The 18299-nt window shown below is 40.2% G+C and overlaps 1 protein-coding gene across 3 annotated transcripts in view; it reads left to right on the top strand.

Annotated features, from left to right (window-relative positions):
- Positions 1–17920, top strand: part of PIGN (phosphatidylinositol glycan anchor biosynthesis class N) — a 104771-nt gene extending 86851 nt beyond the window's left edge. The window contains exons 23-29 of one of the 3 annotated variants that reach the window (XM_084306742.1): positions 1789–1875; positions 3599–3654; positions 4130–4205; positions 5535–5608; positions 8371–8413; positions 10142–10194; positions 17549–17920. In XM_084306742.1, the coding sequence (XP_084162868.1) occupies positions 1789–1875; positions 3599–3654; positions 4130–4205; positions 5535–5608; positions 8371–8413; positions 10142–10194; positions 17549–17672 (513 nt within the window). In that variant the 3' untranslated portion in view covers positions 17673–17920. Of the gene's footprint in view, positions 1–1788; positions 1876–3598; positions 3655–4129; positions 4206–5534; positions 5609–6436; positions 6477–8370; positions 8414–10141; positions 10195–10313; positions 10359–17548 lie in introns of those variants that run through there. The other 2 variants (XM_084306743.1, XM_084306744.1) reach the window with 2 other exon arrangements.
- Positions 17921–18299: the final 379 nt, after the last annotated feature.

Here is an 18299-nt window from a genome sequence, read left to right as displayed (position 1 = left end):
CTTTCTGATGGCAGTCGTGAGTGTCCATGTAAAGACTGAAAAGAAATAATTTCATTTCTGGAATGACCCATAGGAAATACAAGAAATCTCGTTTGACTTTGTCCTGCCCCTCTCTTTCATCAAAGATGGCCCTTTATTTCTGATATGACAGACAAGGAGTTGGAGACTAAATTGAAGCTGTAACATTCTTGGATTTGCCTGGAGAGAGAATTTTGTAATAGGTATCAGTGCAATTTCTTTCACCCCAAAATTTTTAAAGCACTTTTTAAAACCCATGCTGCTCACACTGCTGTTTAACTTTTAGGTCCAGGTTTTAGCAGGCTGTGGCTTTGCCATTGATTTGGTTAGAGCCTGGATGCCTGCTGCAGAGCTGTCTGGGTGCTCAGAACTAAGCAGGTATGCAATGTGGTTCTTCCTCACTTCTCCCAGTTGTGCCCTCCTTGGTGCTGGTCTCAGAGAATCTGGGTAGGGATGCACAGAAGTGGCCAGAGACGCTTGTAAGAGAGGAGGTGGTATTTATCTTTCATGACAAAGCAGTTGCTAGAGTGGATCTGACAAATGCTGTGATTTTGTCTCCTCAAGGGAGACAATTTTACAACTTGAGAGAGAACAAGTTTTACCAATTTATTGCTGGATATTGGAAATGAAAATGGGAATCACTTTTTATGTATATTGCATACACTAGCGGTATTTTATGTGAGCAAGTTTTGTGGCATCTTAAGTGACAGAGGTGGAGTCTGAATGCAAAAATGTACAAGGTAACACACACACAAACAGAAAAAAACATAGTGCAAGGCCGTGATAGCAGGAAATTCTTAGCACGGCAGTTTTCAGTGGGATCTACTTTCTCTTCTGCTCCTGAACCCACTGTACCTTTTGCATCTTGTGACAAGCCATCTGTGATGCTTGCCTGCCTGATGGTGGTCTGATATTCTGTCTGTTTTAAAATTAAATTCTATTAAAGCCTTATATTATGTAGAAGACTTGAACAGTAATGAACACTATTAATCAAATGTTAATGACAAGAACATAAGGAACTGTAATTATGGTTTATGTTGTCACTATCTGCATGTCTTTTGACTTTTCTTTTGGTTTCAAGTGAATGGAACAATAACAGTCACCCTGCTTCCCACTTTTAGATTAGAAAATTCATCTCTTGAATACCTGTTAATACCTGCCATAAAGTAAATGTTGTACTTGAGAATCCTCCTTAGTTCTCTGATGTGAGATCATTAATTAAAATGTTGACAGTATTGAATGTTTATTACTTGACGTTTTTCTTTTCCTCAGTGAAAAGGAGTTCTTTGGCCTCTTAAACTCCATGAAGACAGTTTCTCTTCAGGTCAAGTGACAGAGTGAAGGAGATGGAGAATATTTTAGTATTCTCATCCACAGCATAAGTCAATTAAGGATGATTGCAGTCTATTATTTCTGTGGGTCCTTATCCACATGTTCTTGTGACCAGTGGAAGTGTGTGTGTGTAGGAGGAATAGTTATGATGGAAAAAGAAGATGATAAATATAAGTCATAGAAGTTCTTTTTTAGTCTAGATAACAGCGGCAACTCTGCTTGTGTTCACTTGATCATCTCACTAGGACAATCTTTCTGGCAGATTCATTAAAGTATAATGAAAATATGGGTAAGTTTGCAGTCCTCATCATAATGTCACTCTAATAACAGCTGCTAGGGAAGTAGGTTTATTTCTCATTCATTTCAGTGAAAAATATGGTGGTTCTGTTGAAGTACATCCATTATGTAACGTATTGATTTCTTCTGCTGTCTTCCCAGCTTGCTGTTTTCAACTTCGCCTATGCTACTGATATAACTCAGTTTCGACAGCTCCACCTAGATGACATCCGCAGGTCTTTCTTCTTCGTATCCTTTTGGCTGCTGCTTTCCAGGAAAAAAATGGGTTTGTTTCACAAGGTCCTATAATCAAAAAATTCTAGTCTGATAGTGGTTGGATACAGAAGCTAGTGAAGATGATCTGACTCGCATTGCTCAGAAGACAACAGTCTTGTACATTGTTTTGTATACAGTAGTGAAAAAATAAATCCTTAATGAACTGTACTTTTCTTTGAAATCTGTCTCCTTTGCCACTTTGAAAAGTTTGATCTTTTATAACTATTACAGTTGAGTTTAACTTTATTCTAAGGGCATCAGTTTTCAGTTTGGTTGCCTTTCAGTACATTTTGGCTGTAGAGAATTCATTCAACCTTCACAAATTAGTTGGAAAAGGTGATATTAAAATAATTCTGGTTTTGTTTTTTCTCTTCTGGCAGTTTATTAGGAAGAAAATGTTAAAGGGGAGGCATTGGCCTTGGCCAATCAGATGAGATGAGAAGGAAAGTTCCTGCAGACTGTAATGAAATGTGTTGCCAGAGTTTGGCCTAGAATAAAATGTATCGCATATCCTTTCTGCTGCTAGAAAGGGTTTGTGCTCAGGTTTGCTTGTTCACTAGCATAGCAGTTATTTTGCATTACTGTAACTGCAACTGCTGGTATTTTTTTTTCAGTACTCTAAAATCTTGATAATGTTACTGCTTTTCTCTTTCATCCTGGGACTGCAGTTGAAATTATTTGTTTATACAGTATACCTGAAAACAACCTGAGATCCTGCAGTGAGTTCATCTATTTCATTTGCTACTTTGCTGTTTTTTTAACAAAAAAAAAGCTATGTTGAAATTAGTGCTGTCAGATCCTAAAAATTAGCCAAAACAAGACCCAAGCAATATGATTATATTTTTTAAAGTTTCAGCATAGTACTTCTTTCATATCAAACACTTAAGATGAGATTAAGTTATTATATTTAATTGAGAACACTTGAATGTATCCTGTTCAGCTCTTGGAAAAAATATACAATTTGCTAGTCTCCTTTGCAGGTGTGATACATACTAGCTCAGAAGGTAGTGTTTTGTTTTGTTTAACTCAGGTATGTGTAACAATTAGAAATAGTGGTGTTCAAAGCCTTTTCTACTAGAACAGTCACGTTGCATCCACAACCCTGTTAGTTGTTTATCTTAAAAAGAATCTTTCAAGGTTCCTATATAGGGTCCAAAAGTCAGTCTTGCACTGATTGACCTCGTAGCCTGATTTTCCAGAAGAAGATTCAGAATTCACATGCTTAGCATTTTCATTAGACCTATGTGCCACTGGTATTTTTTTTCTGCTTTGTTACAAAATTGTTGTTGTTATAAATCTCAACTGGCAGATTTGCACTATACTGTTAGACTGCTGTGTTACTAAACTTGAAATGATGTGATACACTTGGGAGGCGTAATTTCTGTAGTTGTGCTGACCTAATCCTTCAGAAATTCTGCATACAGAATCACGACGATTCTGCTGAATATTTGGTAGCAAGCTGTTTATGCAGAGACTTGAATGATCTGAGGCAGTAGCTGTAACAGGAGTGGAAAGACCCAGAGGGACCTCTAGCAGCAGGAGCCATTGTCAGTAACCCTCTGCCTGATGGGAAGAGGAAAAAAATTTGGGAATTAAATTTACAGGATTTGGGAATTAAATTGGAACGAAGGGGGAAAATGCTGGGTTTGTTTTACTACAGCTGTTTCTGCGGTGTGTTTTCCTTAAGTGCATCTAGGTTTTCTTCATAGTGACAGCCTTTTTTGGCACTGGAAACATAGCTTCTGTTAACAGGTAAATCTTACTCATTGATTTGAGAAACAGTAGGCTACAACAGTTCTTCCTGCAGTTGGTATACTGAATACAAATTTGGTTCGCAAGATTAAGGCAGCAGAATTAAAGCAATATTCAGTGATAATAATAATAGCAAGGTATTTTTTCTGCTCTGTAACTTGTTCCCTAAAAGGCTGCACTGTTTGGTTACGGGGTCATCTCAATTTCCATTAGAAGATATTGGCAGCATGACTTGGGAGAGCTCGGCTGCTCATTAGCAGCATGGCTCCCCAAAAGACACCGGCAGAGAAAAATTGCAGAGAAAGAAAAGTGAAGTGTAAACAGTCCTTGCTAATTTAATATTTGAGCAAGAGGAGAGAAGGCTGGAAGCCTTGTTTAAAAATGTATATACACAGGACTAACTAAATGCTACGTTTTTTTAATGCAAAATGCCATTTTGAGGACATGTTGTAATGTCTTTTTCATGTTTCCCTAGTTTTGATCCTGCGTCTGTCTATTGTTTCTTAACTGTGTTCAGTCCCTTTATGATGGGAGGCTTGCTTGTGCTGAAGGTTAGTAATCCTGCCTTAGTGAAATGTTCTCAAAGAGCTGTTTAATAAATAACACATCGTGTACGCAGTTGTTACTTTGCAATTTACAAAAACATATATATGTATTTGAGCTTCATTAGCCTTCTCAACCATGTGTGAAGCTTTCAGCCTCTGTATTATTTCTAGAGATGGATTCTTCTGATTCCCAGAGGAGAGAAGCTAAATTGTATGGAAAGTATAATTTAACTGTATTAGATCAGTTTATTGCATTAAAATGGAAATTTTAAATGTTGAAAAGACTTCTAGATTATTTTTAAAATGGTGAGTTTTCCCTGTAGTATAATATCTACAGAAACATGGATGGAAATATATATTTTATTAGTTCCATCTATCTACATTACATTAAGTACAGGCTTTGAATGCTCTACTGATTAGGCTGTCATTTTCACAATGAGTGCTATTTTTAATATTTTTTTCTAATATCTTAATGGTCTATTAGAGATTGGAGTGCACTTCTTGTTTGCAGGCGAGGTGTGGGAGCTCTGTTCTGATACTGGAGAACAGGATCTGCCAGAGGCAGAGGCAAACAGGAAGGAAAACATGGAATTTATGGATTTCTCTTAAAATATGCAGCAGCTCCTACCTCTGCATCTCTGCTGCTTCTGTCCCAGGGAAAGCACTTAGGTATATGTGTAATACTCCAGGACACAAGTCAGTGCAAACTTTCTGGATCCTAGAGAAGAGCTTTTAGCCTCTAGGAGTTGTGATGTGCTTAGACTTAAGAAGTGCAAGGCAACTTTAGAAGGAGCAAAAGACATTAATGTTTCTATCTTTTTTTTTGGCTTTGTTTTGTTCTTAGTTTACTGAACTGCTTTCATTTGCCTTACTTTACTTTTTTTTTTTTTTTTTTCTGAACATATGCTATACTTAATTTTTGTTTTTGTGCGTGTGAGGCTAAGATTGACCTATTACACTTCACTTGGAGCTCTGCAGCCTGTCACACAGGATATTAGATCTGAATAGTTCTGTCTTTTAGCCTTGCTGAAGTATTTCTCATCAGTGTTAAAATGGCTAAATGAAGTGAGTACCATTAATGTGTTTTAATTACAGTTTTCCATATTGCCTCATGGTTTATTTCACTGCAGTTCAGCTATGACGATGGAAAGGGTTTTCTATTCATTTACAGAACATGCTTCCTGCAGAATGGGTCTCTACTCTTTCTTGCCAATATTTTGTTTTTGTAACATACACACTCTGTGATAATTTCAAAAGGATGAAACTGTTTCCACAACCTGCCAGGTTGTTGTGTAAATACAGTCATAAACCAAAATGTTGTTTCTGTTTTAACAGGTTGTAATCCCATTTGTTCTGGTGTCATGCGCTTTCGAAGCTGTTCAGGTCACAACTCAGCTGTCTTCTAAGAGGTACAGTAAATGCTGTATTTCTGCATTAGTAAGGGTTTCAAATCTATTTTGCAAGAATTCAAGATTGTCATATCTAAATTTAAAAGAAAAAAATCAGCCGATGGGTCATACTGTTACTTGTTACTGCAGTTTGGTTTTCTTGTTCAGTGATTCTGCAAGCTCAGGAGTTCTTTTTGTGATAAATGATTATAAATGGAGGTGTTGGCTCTGTCTGAAGCAATCAGATATTTAATATTCTTTCTTGACAATACACAGAAGGAGCACTGTTTTCTCTGTAATATAGAAAAATGAGCAGAATCTGAAGTCTGATTTTTGTTTCATACTGCAACTCTGCTTATAGTACAATATTTTAAAAATAATCCATTTATAACGTAACCAATTCAGAACTGTGTAGCACTGACCTCACCACAAATAGCATTAAAAAAAAAAAAGGTCTGTATGCCCTTCTATGGCAGTAGAATGCTGCTCAGGTGTCCTCGATATGATGTTTTTTGTGGTAGGGCTAGATGGCTGCCTGCCCTTTCTCCATCTCTAAAGACTTTTCAAAGTGAATGTGAGAAGGGTCCCCAGCCTCTGAACATCATGTGGGGTTACAGATGGTGCTGAGATGTAGGAGGTCCACCACCTAATTTTGAATTTGTCACAGTGGGATCTTGTTTGGGGCCAAGGGTCTCACTGGACAGTGGCTGGGGGACCAACCTTCATATTGCTCAGCTAAGATGGAGAAAGCTGCCCTTGATCGCTGTGATGTCCTGTGCCTTTCTGTTTGTTTTCACCCTGCCTGTGCTCTGCCTGTTGTCTCCTTCTGCAATTTCACCTGGTACTAAGAGGAGAATGACAGCCTGAAACCCGACTTCTTGTGGCAGAGGTAGCACAAGGCCTGCCTTCTCCCTTTTTCTGCCTCAGCTGTGCATGCAGTGTGTTGGGATAGTCCCTCGACCTCCCAGGAAGGGAAGGGTATCTCTTCCTCACTAAGGTTAATACAGGAGCAGGGCTGCACTGAGGAACTGGCATTGTTCAGAAAGTCAGCTAACAATTCACATTTGTAGGGATCAGGCATCACAAAGGTCAGCATTTCCCAACTTCTGAGTGCTTTGCAACACTGGAGATATTGCAAGCTTTTGTGTAACGTGCATATGAGTGTGTGAGAGGGAAAATTGTGTATTTTTAAAGCATGGGACACAAGTACATCTTTGCAGGTTTATGAGGCTGTGGTTGTACCTCAGGCTGGGATTTTTACTGGCTTCATTTAGCTGCTCAGGTAACAATAGCAGTGATACTGCCACAGCATCAGCTTGGGATCAAGACAGAAACCATAAGACGTGCCCAGGTTCCCTGGAGGGGTTGTGCTCTGATTATCAGCACATCCTGGAGTCTGTGCTGTACTCTCATTATTGCTCTTGCTGCCCCTGCTAGCTAAATTAAGCCATCACGGGGGGCAATCTTGTTTTTGTAGTGTTATAAACATGCTCTGAAATTAGTGTTGTCCTTCCGTTGTGAAAGGCTTCCTGCAGTTCAGAAGGGCGTAAAGCAGGTTTTTGTTGTCTCAACAAATTGCTCCCAAACTCCCTGTTTATAGATTAAAGAATTATCCTTTTTTTTTTCTTTTTTTTCTTTTTTTTTTTCCTGTTTGTGGAGAATATTCTGTCAGAATATGTTCTTATAACTTCCCTGTGAAAACAGCCCTCTAGCTGAGTACTTCCTAGGCTTCCAAGATTGCAACATCTGAACTGAGCCATAGGTAAGGGGACAGATGCCTCTCAGTGAGCCTGAGACACATCCTGATTTACTAATGAACCACATGCAGGCTTTGGCAATATCAGAAACTTTTTCTTCTTTGGAGACATCGATATGGGTGTCCTCCCAGAACAGGCTTGTGCAATGCTGCTGCAGGACATTTTTTTCCCAAAAAAAAAGGCTTCATGGATTTACGGTGATAGTACTGATAAATTAACTGTATTATAGTTAAAGACTCCTCTGCTAATGGGTCAGTTCCTTGCTACATTGCTTCAGCATCATTAACTTAGAAGCTAGTTTTAACCAGTTATAGTAATTGCTTTCATGCAATTTAGGATTTACATAGTTTAATGAAAAGAAGATTAGGTTAATGGGGAAAAAAATAGCTCTACGTGCTCCCTTCTGGTTCATTTTATTGGCTGCAGTCTACTTTGCAGAGGTAAACTGCTGCCTGACAGACTCCTGTGAGTCTGGGAGCATGCCACCAAAAAAATGCTGCACCTCGTTGGAGCAGCTCACAGGTACCCAGAGCTCTGGAAGGGGAAGGCAAGCTCCTTGTTCAGCAGGCATGGTTGTAGAGCAGGACTGATCAGCTCAGGTATCTATCTGCCTGCACAAAACAGTTTTGCTCACTCTTGAGTCCACCCCGAAACCTCTAAATCAGCTTTCTTTGGCTTAGCTGGCACATGAGTTCCCTGTGCAGGGGATGGACAGGCACTGTTTCTAGCATGCTCTTGTTCTCTGCTAGTGACCCATGTTAGGTTTCTCTGTTGCAAAATTGAAGCTGTTAATGTGAAATGTTATTCTCAAATAGGGTGGGATTAAAAACACCTAATATTCTAGGCATATATTTTGACGGCTCTCTAATACATTGAAAAGGAGCCGAGCGGCTGAAAGGCAGTTGACCACAAGAAATCATATCTTATTTTAATTTCTTTACGGGGGAGAAGAGGAGTTAGTGTGCTTTGCAACATCTGTGGCCATGAATGAAGGTTGATCTGTTGCTGTTTTACTTTTCTTTGCAGCCTTTTCCTCATTGTTCTTGTGATTTCAGACATCATGGCTTTGGTAAGTTGTTGCTGCACATTCTCTTCGAATAAGGTAAAGCAGAGGGCTCTATTAACTCCAGCTACGGATCTGAATTTGCTTCAGACTTCAAAATTTTTGCAACTAGGGCAGTGAATTGAAATCCTAGCACAATTTAGAAATAACACTCCTGCAATCACGGCTCTTTGAATTTCATGTAATTAAAGTTTCCAAAGAAGCAATATACTTACAATAACAAGAGACAAAAATGGAGTAACAAGTCATTCTGAGTCTTTCATGTGCTTTTCAATCAAATTCTCAGGAAGAGCTTAAATGAGAATATCAGTTCTAGCTGTGTGCTAGGTTTAGTTAATTTTTCAGGAATCTGAACCTTTTCCTCACACCCTCTCCCTCTTCCCACGAAAAAGAAAAAAAGATTAAAAGGAAAAATGTGTTGCCATTTTCATTGTTAGAATTGCCAGCATCTGGGAGATCTGCAACATGTGAAAAGGCACTGTGCCTTTTGTAATAAGCTGTTAGGAAATATCTTCAGATAGCTTGTGTCCACAAGCCAAGGTAGTTCAAACAACCCAAATCTGAACAGTAATAACCCAGTATAGTTTTTACAGGTTAAAAGTGTGTTTTCATTGTTCCTCTCTAATGGTATCAAGTAATACCAGTTGGTGCCTCTCGATATCATGAGTTCAACAGAAACCTTTAGAAAGCAGCAGGTAGAGCTGGTGTTCTCACTTTTACATGCTGTTTTTGTTTGGTCACTTCGGAGTAAGTATTCCAGATGTGATGGCAGTGGGCATCATAACGTACAATGCAGTGTGATCTGTGGATCTTACCTTACAGGAAAAACAGCACAAGTACAAAACCAAATAATGACTAATTTGTCTGTAGAGTAAAAAATGGAGAAGATACAGTTTTGTGTAACTCTAAACAAGTCTTTTGACTAAACTGTTCTTTGATAACTTTCAGAGGAAAAGGATTAAAATATCAGTAAGCCACACTCAGCGTTTCACTAATAAAATCAGTCTAAATAGACCAAGACAAAAGAGGAGTGGGGGTGTGTGCAGATATGTAGCAAGCCCCAGTATTTCCTATCTCACATATTCTCCTATTTTGACTTAATGATTTTAAAACAATTAGCAACTTGGTGTAGAAAACAAAACAAGACCAAAAGGGTTTGATATGCAGGAGCTGTGTGCATATCGAGAAATGAGAAAGCTAGCAAGAAAAAAAATGAAACAACACTGCTTTTCTTGAGTCTTCCGAAGTATTTATTGTGGCCATTAGCTATAATTCACTGATAAATAATTGTCTTCTCCTGACTTTATTGCCTTTTTGCAAACGGGGAACTGCCAGACTTGCACAAAGAAATTCATGGCAGAATTCCATGTAAACGATATGTAGGCTGCTTATTGACATTAGGCATTACTTGGGATCCCATTATTTTGGGCAATAAGGTGAACTGCATTTTCTTATTGAAAAGGTTCTCTGCTGGTAAGCTCTGCTGCTGCTGGCAAACAGGAACAGAACTCAGTCTATCTTTAGCTGTTTGTGTTTGATGCCATGTTAAGTCTATCTCTGGCTGCTAGAGTATTCTTTACTTTTGTCCAAATGAGCATTCCTGGAAAGGTCTTGCCCTTGTTCTACTTGAATTAGAAACTTGGAGTAAACAACCTGAAAATGTTCGTTTTAATTTTAGGTTTCAAATTGTGCAATGATGATGTACTAATAAAACTTGTTGTTTTTTTTTCCTAGCACTTTTTCTTTTTGGTTAAAGATTATGGAAGCTGGCTCGAAATAGGAACAAGGTACAGTATTTTTTTTGCCTCCAATGCATTTTAAGAAGGTTCATAGGTTAATATTGTTGTTTATCTACTCAGAACTCTTGTAATTTTTTCCAATTACTCTCCTTAATCAAATGCTTCAGTGATGTTCCCCGTACTTAAAACACGTATGAATACATATGTGCACACGTGCACCCCAACACATGCATAGATACATCCCCAGCTAAAATTACATCTTAAAATCTGTGCCAAAGCAACGTGGAGTAAGTAATTAATCTTGCATGACAAGAAATCCTGTTATTTTTAAAGAACAGTAATTACACAAAAATATCTTAATTACTGATTTGCATTGTAATTAGTTTTAATTACTGTTAAAATAATAATTTATCAAGGTTCTTAATTGTCATGAATCTAGTTAAATTTCTGTATAAGATCCCCTGTGAATTCATGAACGTTGTGTGAATATGTTGGTGGGTACCAATACCCGTGCATTTATCCTACCCGCAGTTGGGGGAGAATAAATCTGCGGCATTTAAGATACAAATCACAATTTCAGCAAGTGAATTTGTTTTGCATTGTGAGTCCTACGGCATCCATTGCTGTGCATTCGTATTTGTGAGTGGCCCAGAAATAGCACATCCAAGAAATGCACGTTTCAGACTTACCTTCGCTGAGTTGTGGGAGTAGGTAGCATTCTGTAATAAGCTTAGCAGGGAATGTGGTGTTAATAATCCAGCCAATCTGGTCACTTGAAACTGTTATTTAAACAAAAGTTGAATAGTGACCCGTTGTTAATGCTCTGTTTAGTCTACATTTACCCTGTGCTTTGCTGAGCCCTGCACTTCTTTGGGTGCATGCATGCATATATACACACACATTCTGCCCGAGAGGCTGAAACTCCTGCCTACAGCTTTTGAAGGTTCCTAATGGGAGGAGATCGAGTTAGATCAAATAATGGAAACTGCTTTAACATCACAATTCCTTGTTGCTGTCAGGTTATGGTAGATCAGATGGCCTCATCCTTTGGTTTGAATTCCTCTGTAGGTTAATAAGGATTTTAAAGACCTCTGAAGTTGTCTGTTCAGCTGGGCAAGAAGCTTTCTAATTGGGAGTTAGAGAACAAGAACAAAAATTGTCACAAGTAACCCAAACCTTTGTTTCTCGTGTACAGTCTTCATAGCACAGTGATTTACAGCTGGGATAGGTTGTTGGATCTATTTCAGCTGGAGGTAGGCTTTGTTCCAAAGAGCTTGGGGGAGCCTGATACATACAAATGTAATTCTGCCTCTCGTTGTGTGTGTTTTGAACACTGAAGAAGGCATTGAAGTAGTCCTTTTTCGAAGTAATTTGTGATTAGTTTTGTGTGTGTTAATGCATAATGCTCAGGCAGCGTTAACTTTGTTATTACTTCACTTTTGAATGTTTGACTTTACAACCTACATTATTTTATTGTAATTTCTCTATGTATGTTGTGTGTATAGGATTTATATTTTTGTGTATATGTGTACACACACATATTTGTGTGTGTGCATGCACATAAGATAAAACTGACTGGGCTGTGTAAGAAAAGAGGTGAAGCTGCAGAGAGAACTGAAGCAGTCCTCTTACCCAGGGTGAACAATCTTTTGACCCCTCCTGATCCTGAGCAGATCTTTCAACGTGCAGTCCTCAAGCTTGGCAGAATCAGCAGGCAGTGGCAGAAGATTTTTTTGTTTATTCCTGAAACATGAGATTCGTGGGGTTTTGGGCAATTCCCAAAACTGGTGGGAGAGAGATACTAATGTGCCTCTTTCCTGTCCTTTTGTTACAGACGCCGTGACAGCCCTGTAGCATTCCTATGGCAGTGTTGTCTGTTGTTGCTTTGACAGCAAGGTCTGAAAATATCCTCTCTCAGCTGACATTTTAGGTGTTGCCAAAATGTTCCTGAGAAGACTGAGTCAGTTAAGGAAATGATGGTTGGTTTGTTTCCAGCCATTTGTATCTCAACAAAACCTGTGCAGAATTTAGTGGAACAAAGAATAGGAGCGCCCTTAGGACCAGCTGCTGTCTTTTTGTGTGTGTGTGTGTGGTAGTGATAGGAAGTAGTTTGAGGAGGATACAATTTTCTGGTTCATTTTGTATTACTGGTTACAAGATCACTGAAATGAAACTGGAAAAGCAGCAATTTAGTTGCCTAGTGAAAAACGAGAGATCCATTCCTTTGAAGTCCTTTGAAGGGGTGTATATCCTGCATTTGGAAAGTTTCGGAGGTATATTTCCAGTCTTTCTTTCTTTTTTCGTGGTGATAGATTTCTTTGAATTTTCTAATTACTGCCCCTCAAAATGTTTGAATGTCCTCTCACTAAGAATATGAAGGGGGAGTCAGGAATGCTCATTAGGCGAGAGCTGGGTTTTTCAATACCAGTGCTCAGTACTTTCAAATGTAAGGTCCCTTGAGGAAAAAATATGACTTTCATCACTATTTTATGGTGGTATTGTTTCCCAGTGGATCTCTTGCATTGTTCAGAAGTAGTTTTTATTTGCCTGACTGATATATTTCCTTTTTTTTTTATTTCACCCCTGACTCCTGCTTCTTACATCTCAGTCTACCATGCCTCCAAGCTGCCTTAACAACATGTCTTTATTCTCCTGGTTGAATACACCACACCACTTAAGTATTGTCTCTGAATGTAGAGATTTTTACTTTTCCCTCTCTTCCAGATCATCAATGAAATGCTGAGAAACAACACACCCAACATAAAGTCCTGTAGTATCACATTCAGCAAATTATCAACCCACTATTGCTTGCCTCCTCTCAGGAAATTACAAATTATCACGATTATTTATGGCTGTTCAGAAAGTCTTGATGCCCCGTTGCTTAATGGTGCTACTAAAATCAGCGTGAACTTATTTTTCTGAGGGTGGCTGTTTTTTATTGTTTTAATATAAGAACGAGGTATAATCTTTCAGTGAATATTGAATTCCTAGTGTTGTCTTTTGCAAGCTTCTGGGGTCTGCTAACCTTACCCTGTACACATACACCTCGAGGTGACCCTGAATTGTGTCGTATGCTGTGGAAGAAGCCACCATTACATTTCATAGGTGCACTGATGCAGTATTCCCAGTATGTTTGATTTATCTGTGTGTAGTACCTGATCACGAGAAGTTTGTTCTGACAGATTCTTTTATTTTTGAATAACAGATAAATAGAATAGATAGCTTTTCAGCTTCTTTGTCACTGAAATATATTTCTCTATGGCTTAAAAGCTATGTTTTATCTATCTATCTATAAAAACGGAGATATACAGCCTTTAAAACCTACTAGAGCTGTATAGTACGTGCGGTTTGTAAATAGCTGTATAAACAGATGGTCAAGACAGAACCCTGAAACTTCTTTATATGACAGTATTTTATAGTTTTATCCAGACACACGCTGTACTACTTCCTCTATCTTTTTATAACAGTTGCTAGAAGATATAAAGATAGATACAGTCTGAACTGTTCTTCTGCAGTTTCAAAGTTCAGAGGAGATAGATAAAGCATAGATCAAGGGTTTAGGTTTTCATCTGATAGAAACTGTTTTAGTTTGGGGATGGTGTTGTTCTAGGGCTGTTAATTAAAACGAGGGTCTTGCGTCCATGAGGAGAACGGTGCTTATCAACAACCTCTAAAGTAGGATCTAGGACGATGTGCTTTGTGGTTTGCCTCGGATGAAGTGGAGGGAGAAATGGTGAAGGATCCTGGCTGAAAATGCAGGAGACTTAAAATTCAAAACCTGCGTCTGGTCTCTGAAGTATTTCTTGGTGGTTGTTGTTGTTTGTTTGTTTTTTTCCCAAGCACACAGAAAGCAGCATGCCATGTAGAGATAAGGTCCTTAAACGCTTCTGGAAAGAGCTCTTCCAAGTCCTTGCATGAGTTCCTTTATTCTGTTTGTTTTAGTTCAGTCTCCGTTTTTTAATTGCTAAGGCAACTTGCTTCGTCTTCCTGCCTTCCCGGTTTCCAGTCAGGTCTGCCACCTTAGCAGTTAGCCTGTCTTGAGAGACCAGGCGCAGGTTGGGACAGGATTGATTCTTCTCATTTTCTAGTGGTGTTCGATTCCTCTTTTCTTGGGTGAGTGCTTCTCATCGATACCCACTGTCCCAAACAAAGCCACGAGAGAGTAGTACCTCGTATGTTCTCCTCCTGGTTACTTGTGACCAAAACAGGTGTTGCCCTGATCCAGATTTCTCCTAGCACTAGCCTTGCCTGGTAACCTCCATCCGCAGGTGGGGCAAACACCTTTCTGTTGAGCAGTGCTGCCTTTCCTTAGTTTGTCCATGTTCCCCTACACCAGCTACCTCTCCTCTTACCACTGCCTGTCCCTGCCCGTCTTGTCCTCCATAAGCATCGCCCCACTGCAGGCTCCCTGCCCCACCGTGCTCAGGATTTTCCCTTCCTCTGCAGGGGTCTGACTTGCCTGGAGCCTGCAACCTCACTCTTTTGTCTTGTTAGCTCAGCTCTGACTTGCGATGGAGGAGCCTTGTTCTGAGAATTGCCTGCTTCCCTGTAACTACAGATCCAGCCAAGGGTGTAGCTCTGGGTTGTGCAGGAATCGAGAGCTTTTTCCCCTGCTGTTGTGGCACATACCTGTAAGAGTCTCGCTTTGTTTGTTTGTTTAATTACAGCATTACCCCAGCCTGAGAACTAATTTGCCAAGCAGAGCTGCCTGCAGGCACTGCAGTACCAGTTGCTGATAGCCCCAGAGATGCTGGCTGTTTGCAATTATGTGGCAAATAGACTGAAATTGCTTTTAATTGTGCTCTGTGACATAATATATGTTTTCTTTACTCTGAACATCTGATATTTTAATAAAGGAGCATAGCCATTCAGCCTTGTGCAGTATAGCAAGAGAGAAATGTCCTTTATAAAAGCACGAAGAACCTAATCCCCAGAATGACAGGTGCCTAAACAGTTTGCAGAGGCTTTTTTGTTGGAGAAAGCCCCTCTCTGTACCCCCCAAATAATGGATGAGCACCCACATCTGGTAAAGCTTCTTTCAGGATGGGGGGAAGTCAGATGTCTGCGGAAGCACCATGCTGATGGCAGGAGGTCTTCAGCAATGGCTAAGCCTCAGATGACCGTCTCTCTCAGGCTGTCTGTAAGAGTAAAGGTAGGGTCCTCATCTGACTTCTCATTTTCAGATTCTGCGTTTTCAAGCTTTCTTTCAGAGCTGGAGTAAAAGTATTCTTGCTACTGTATATGAGAAACGACAATTCTGGTGCCAAGTGAGTGGGAAAGCTGAGGTGTTTCCAGAAATGCATGAGCCGTTGAGCCACAGAGCTGTTCATCGGGGTGGCTGTTCTCCTAAGGGCTCGGCAAACTGCTGCACCTGGGGTGCTCGTACAAGGACACCTGACACCACGAAAACAGCTGCGGCTCGGGTTTGACTTTGGCAGCATTATGTCCTTTCGCACGGAGCACTGAAACTCGGACAGAGTCTGCAACACACCCAGGTGGACTTCCAAGGGCTGCTCTTGAGGGAGTTGTGTAACGTTTGGGTCATAAATTCACTGTGGGCCGCGAAGTCCGAAGTGCAGCGACCAGATGAAAGTGTGCTTTGCGCCTGACTTCATGCCCTCGTTGCATGGATTTGTACATTCCCCACGGAGACAGAGCAGGAGGCCGGCTCTGGTAGCCGTGCTGCTCTGCTTAGCTTGTGCTAGAGAGGGAGATACTTGTAGGGAAGGAAATATGGCTCCTGTTTGATAAATTAAACCTTCCTGTGTTCACAGCAGGGAACATTTTCAGTTACAGTGCACACAGGTGGGAGTTGCACAGAAGGGGTTACTCTTGCTGTGGTGGGAGCCCATTTGCACCGGTGGATTTTTGTAAACGATTCCTTAAATGTATGTATTTTGAGCAAGGTATTTGTGAAAAGGTTATAATCAGCCCCAATGGAAACAGAAAAATCTTGTAGCGTGAGTCAGGTCCCTCTCAGTGCTCTCCACCCATTTTGTTCAGCTGAGTTCCTGTGGTTGCTTGCATCCTGGCTGTGGGAGAGCTCCTGCTCATTAGTGAACTTTTGGATGACTTTTATTCTCTCACAGTGGTTAGTGGCCAAGCTTTGTTAAGAGCCAGTGCTTATACGCTTCGCAGAACTAAATTACAGCATGCCAGTGCCAAGATTGTCACCATCTCGGGGTCGTGAGGATTGATAGCATCAGTTACGAGCTTTACTGCTCTTCCGTGGCTAAACTGTCAAACGGAATGGGTCCTCAGGCAGAAATTCCAGATCATTAAACCTGCAAGTACTCCTTGCGATCCTTTTTTTTCTAAATAAACTCAGGCTTCATCAAGCCTGAAGTTACCCCACGCGTCCTAAGGAACCATCTGCTTTGAAACAGCGGAGATGGGGTTCACCGGGAGATATGAACACCTCTCGTGTCAGAATAATGTCAGTGTCTTCAGTAGTCCTGGGGAAAAGGACAACAAAAAATAAAACAACAAAAAACCAGCTGCACTGGTGACTGGATGTTGTGATGCAGACAAGCGTTTCATCTGAAACTCTAGTCTGAAATGCCATGAGTTGGAAAAATCCTAATTTCTCAGTGGTTATATTAACAACCAGCTTGAGACACTGAAGGCAGGATGCTGAATCTCCGAGGTGAAATCTCAGTCTGAACCAATTGCTGTCCTTACTGCTGGTGAGCATCAGGTACTTGAGGAAGTAATGTGAGAGTTTGAGCAAGTGGAGAACAATCTGTGTGTGTGCTGAACTTATTAGTGACTTGAGGTCTTCCCAACCCAGAAATTGTATCTTCCTACCGTGTCTATTAACCACTCTTGAACTAATTTGTTTAATCTGTTTGAATCCATGTCTTACCACAGCAGTGAAATCGATGATTTCTAGAAACATTGAGTGAAAAAAGGGTTCATTTCCTTAAAGCTGCTTATTGCTGGAGAAGTGCTTTCTCTAGAAAATTGCAGCTCGACTGACCTAAATATCTGATTTGTCTTGTTACAAAGAAATGCCTACTTCTGGGCAAGTTCTCCCTAAATTCTGCATGATCAGTCTGTAGCAAACTGCAATCTTACAGTGGTTTGTTGCTTACATTGAATTACCCACTAGGATGAAGAAATATATATATTTATATGTATCTGTGTAAACCCAGTACCTCTTATTCACTTGGTACACATTCAGTTGTGATTTCTGTTGTCCCCACCTTTTTATTTTGCCGCAGACTTGACTTTGTTTTTTTACTTGGTAGTGCTGCTGTAGTGGTTTTCCTGGAGTAGCATACGTAAAGTGTTGTACTAGGTCTAGTTTAAAAAATAAATAAATAAAAATCAGATGAATAAGTCATTTCTTTCTACTTCACAAACCTGCATTTCTCTGTTTTTGTCTGCTTCTCCCTTGCAGCATTAGCCACTACGTGCTGGTGATGTCTCTGACCATATTTATGATGCTGATGAACGGACTGGCCCAGTTGCTAACTACGAAGAGACTTGATCTTTCCAGAAGGACTAAGCACCATGCCACGTGATGAAGAGATAAATGTTCCCGTCTTTGTGCCCACCCTCCGGCTTCCTTTGAACCAACCTCCATTTCTGGAACGTAAATATAAATGAACAGACTTGGGTGCCAAAATCCCATCCAGGGATCCGAGGGCGCTGCTGCTGCAGATTAAATGCTGTGACTGAAATTTGCATTTGGAGGCTGTCGTTCAGACATCATGGGGCCAAAACAGCCTTAGCTCTATTCTCCAACTGTACGTATTTCTTGGAAATAAAATAAAACGCAGCAGGTAAGTCCTGTTTAAGGACACAGGAAACCCTTGGGTGGTTTTTTTTTTGGTTGCTCTAACTCAGCTGCCAGCTGTTTGTCTCACGCGCGTACTCTCATTAGGAGTCTGCAAAGTCATAGCTTCATTTCATGTCTCACATAAGCATCTCGCAGACAAAAGCATAAATCAAATCAGTCTGGGCAGATCGCTGATTTATATGTTGCCAATGTGGCGTTTGCATTTGAATCTCTCTGGAAGTGGCTACGCTTTTTGCAAGCCTCGTAAACGTGAGGCAGACTGCGTGAGGCAGGTTAAGACTGGTACGCTGTGAGGCTTTTAAGACAATATTCTTTTCAACAGACAATTTCGAAAGACAATTGTCTTTTT

Source organism: Netta rufina (genome assembly GCF_964035555.1).
Source record: "Netta rufina genome assembly, chromosome: 2".
In the NCBI taxonomy this organism is placed as follows: Eukaryota; Metazoa; Chordata; class Aves; order Anseriformes; family Anatidae; genus Netta; species Netta rufina.
This window is presented reverse-complemented; position numbering and strand designations above follow the sequence as displayed.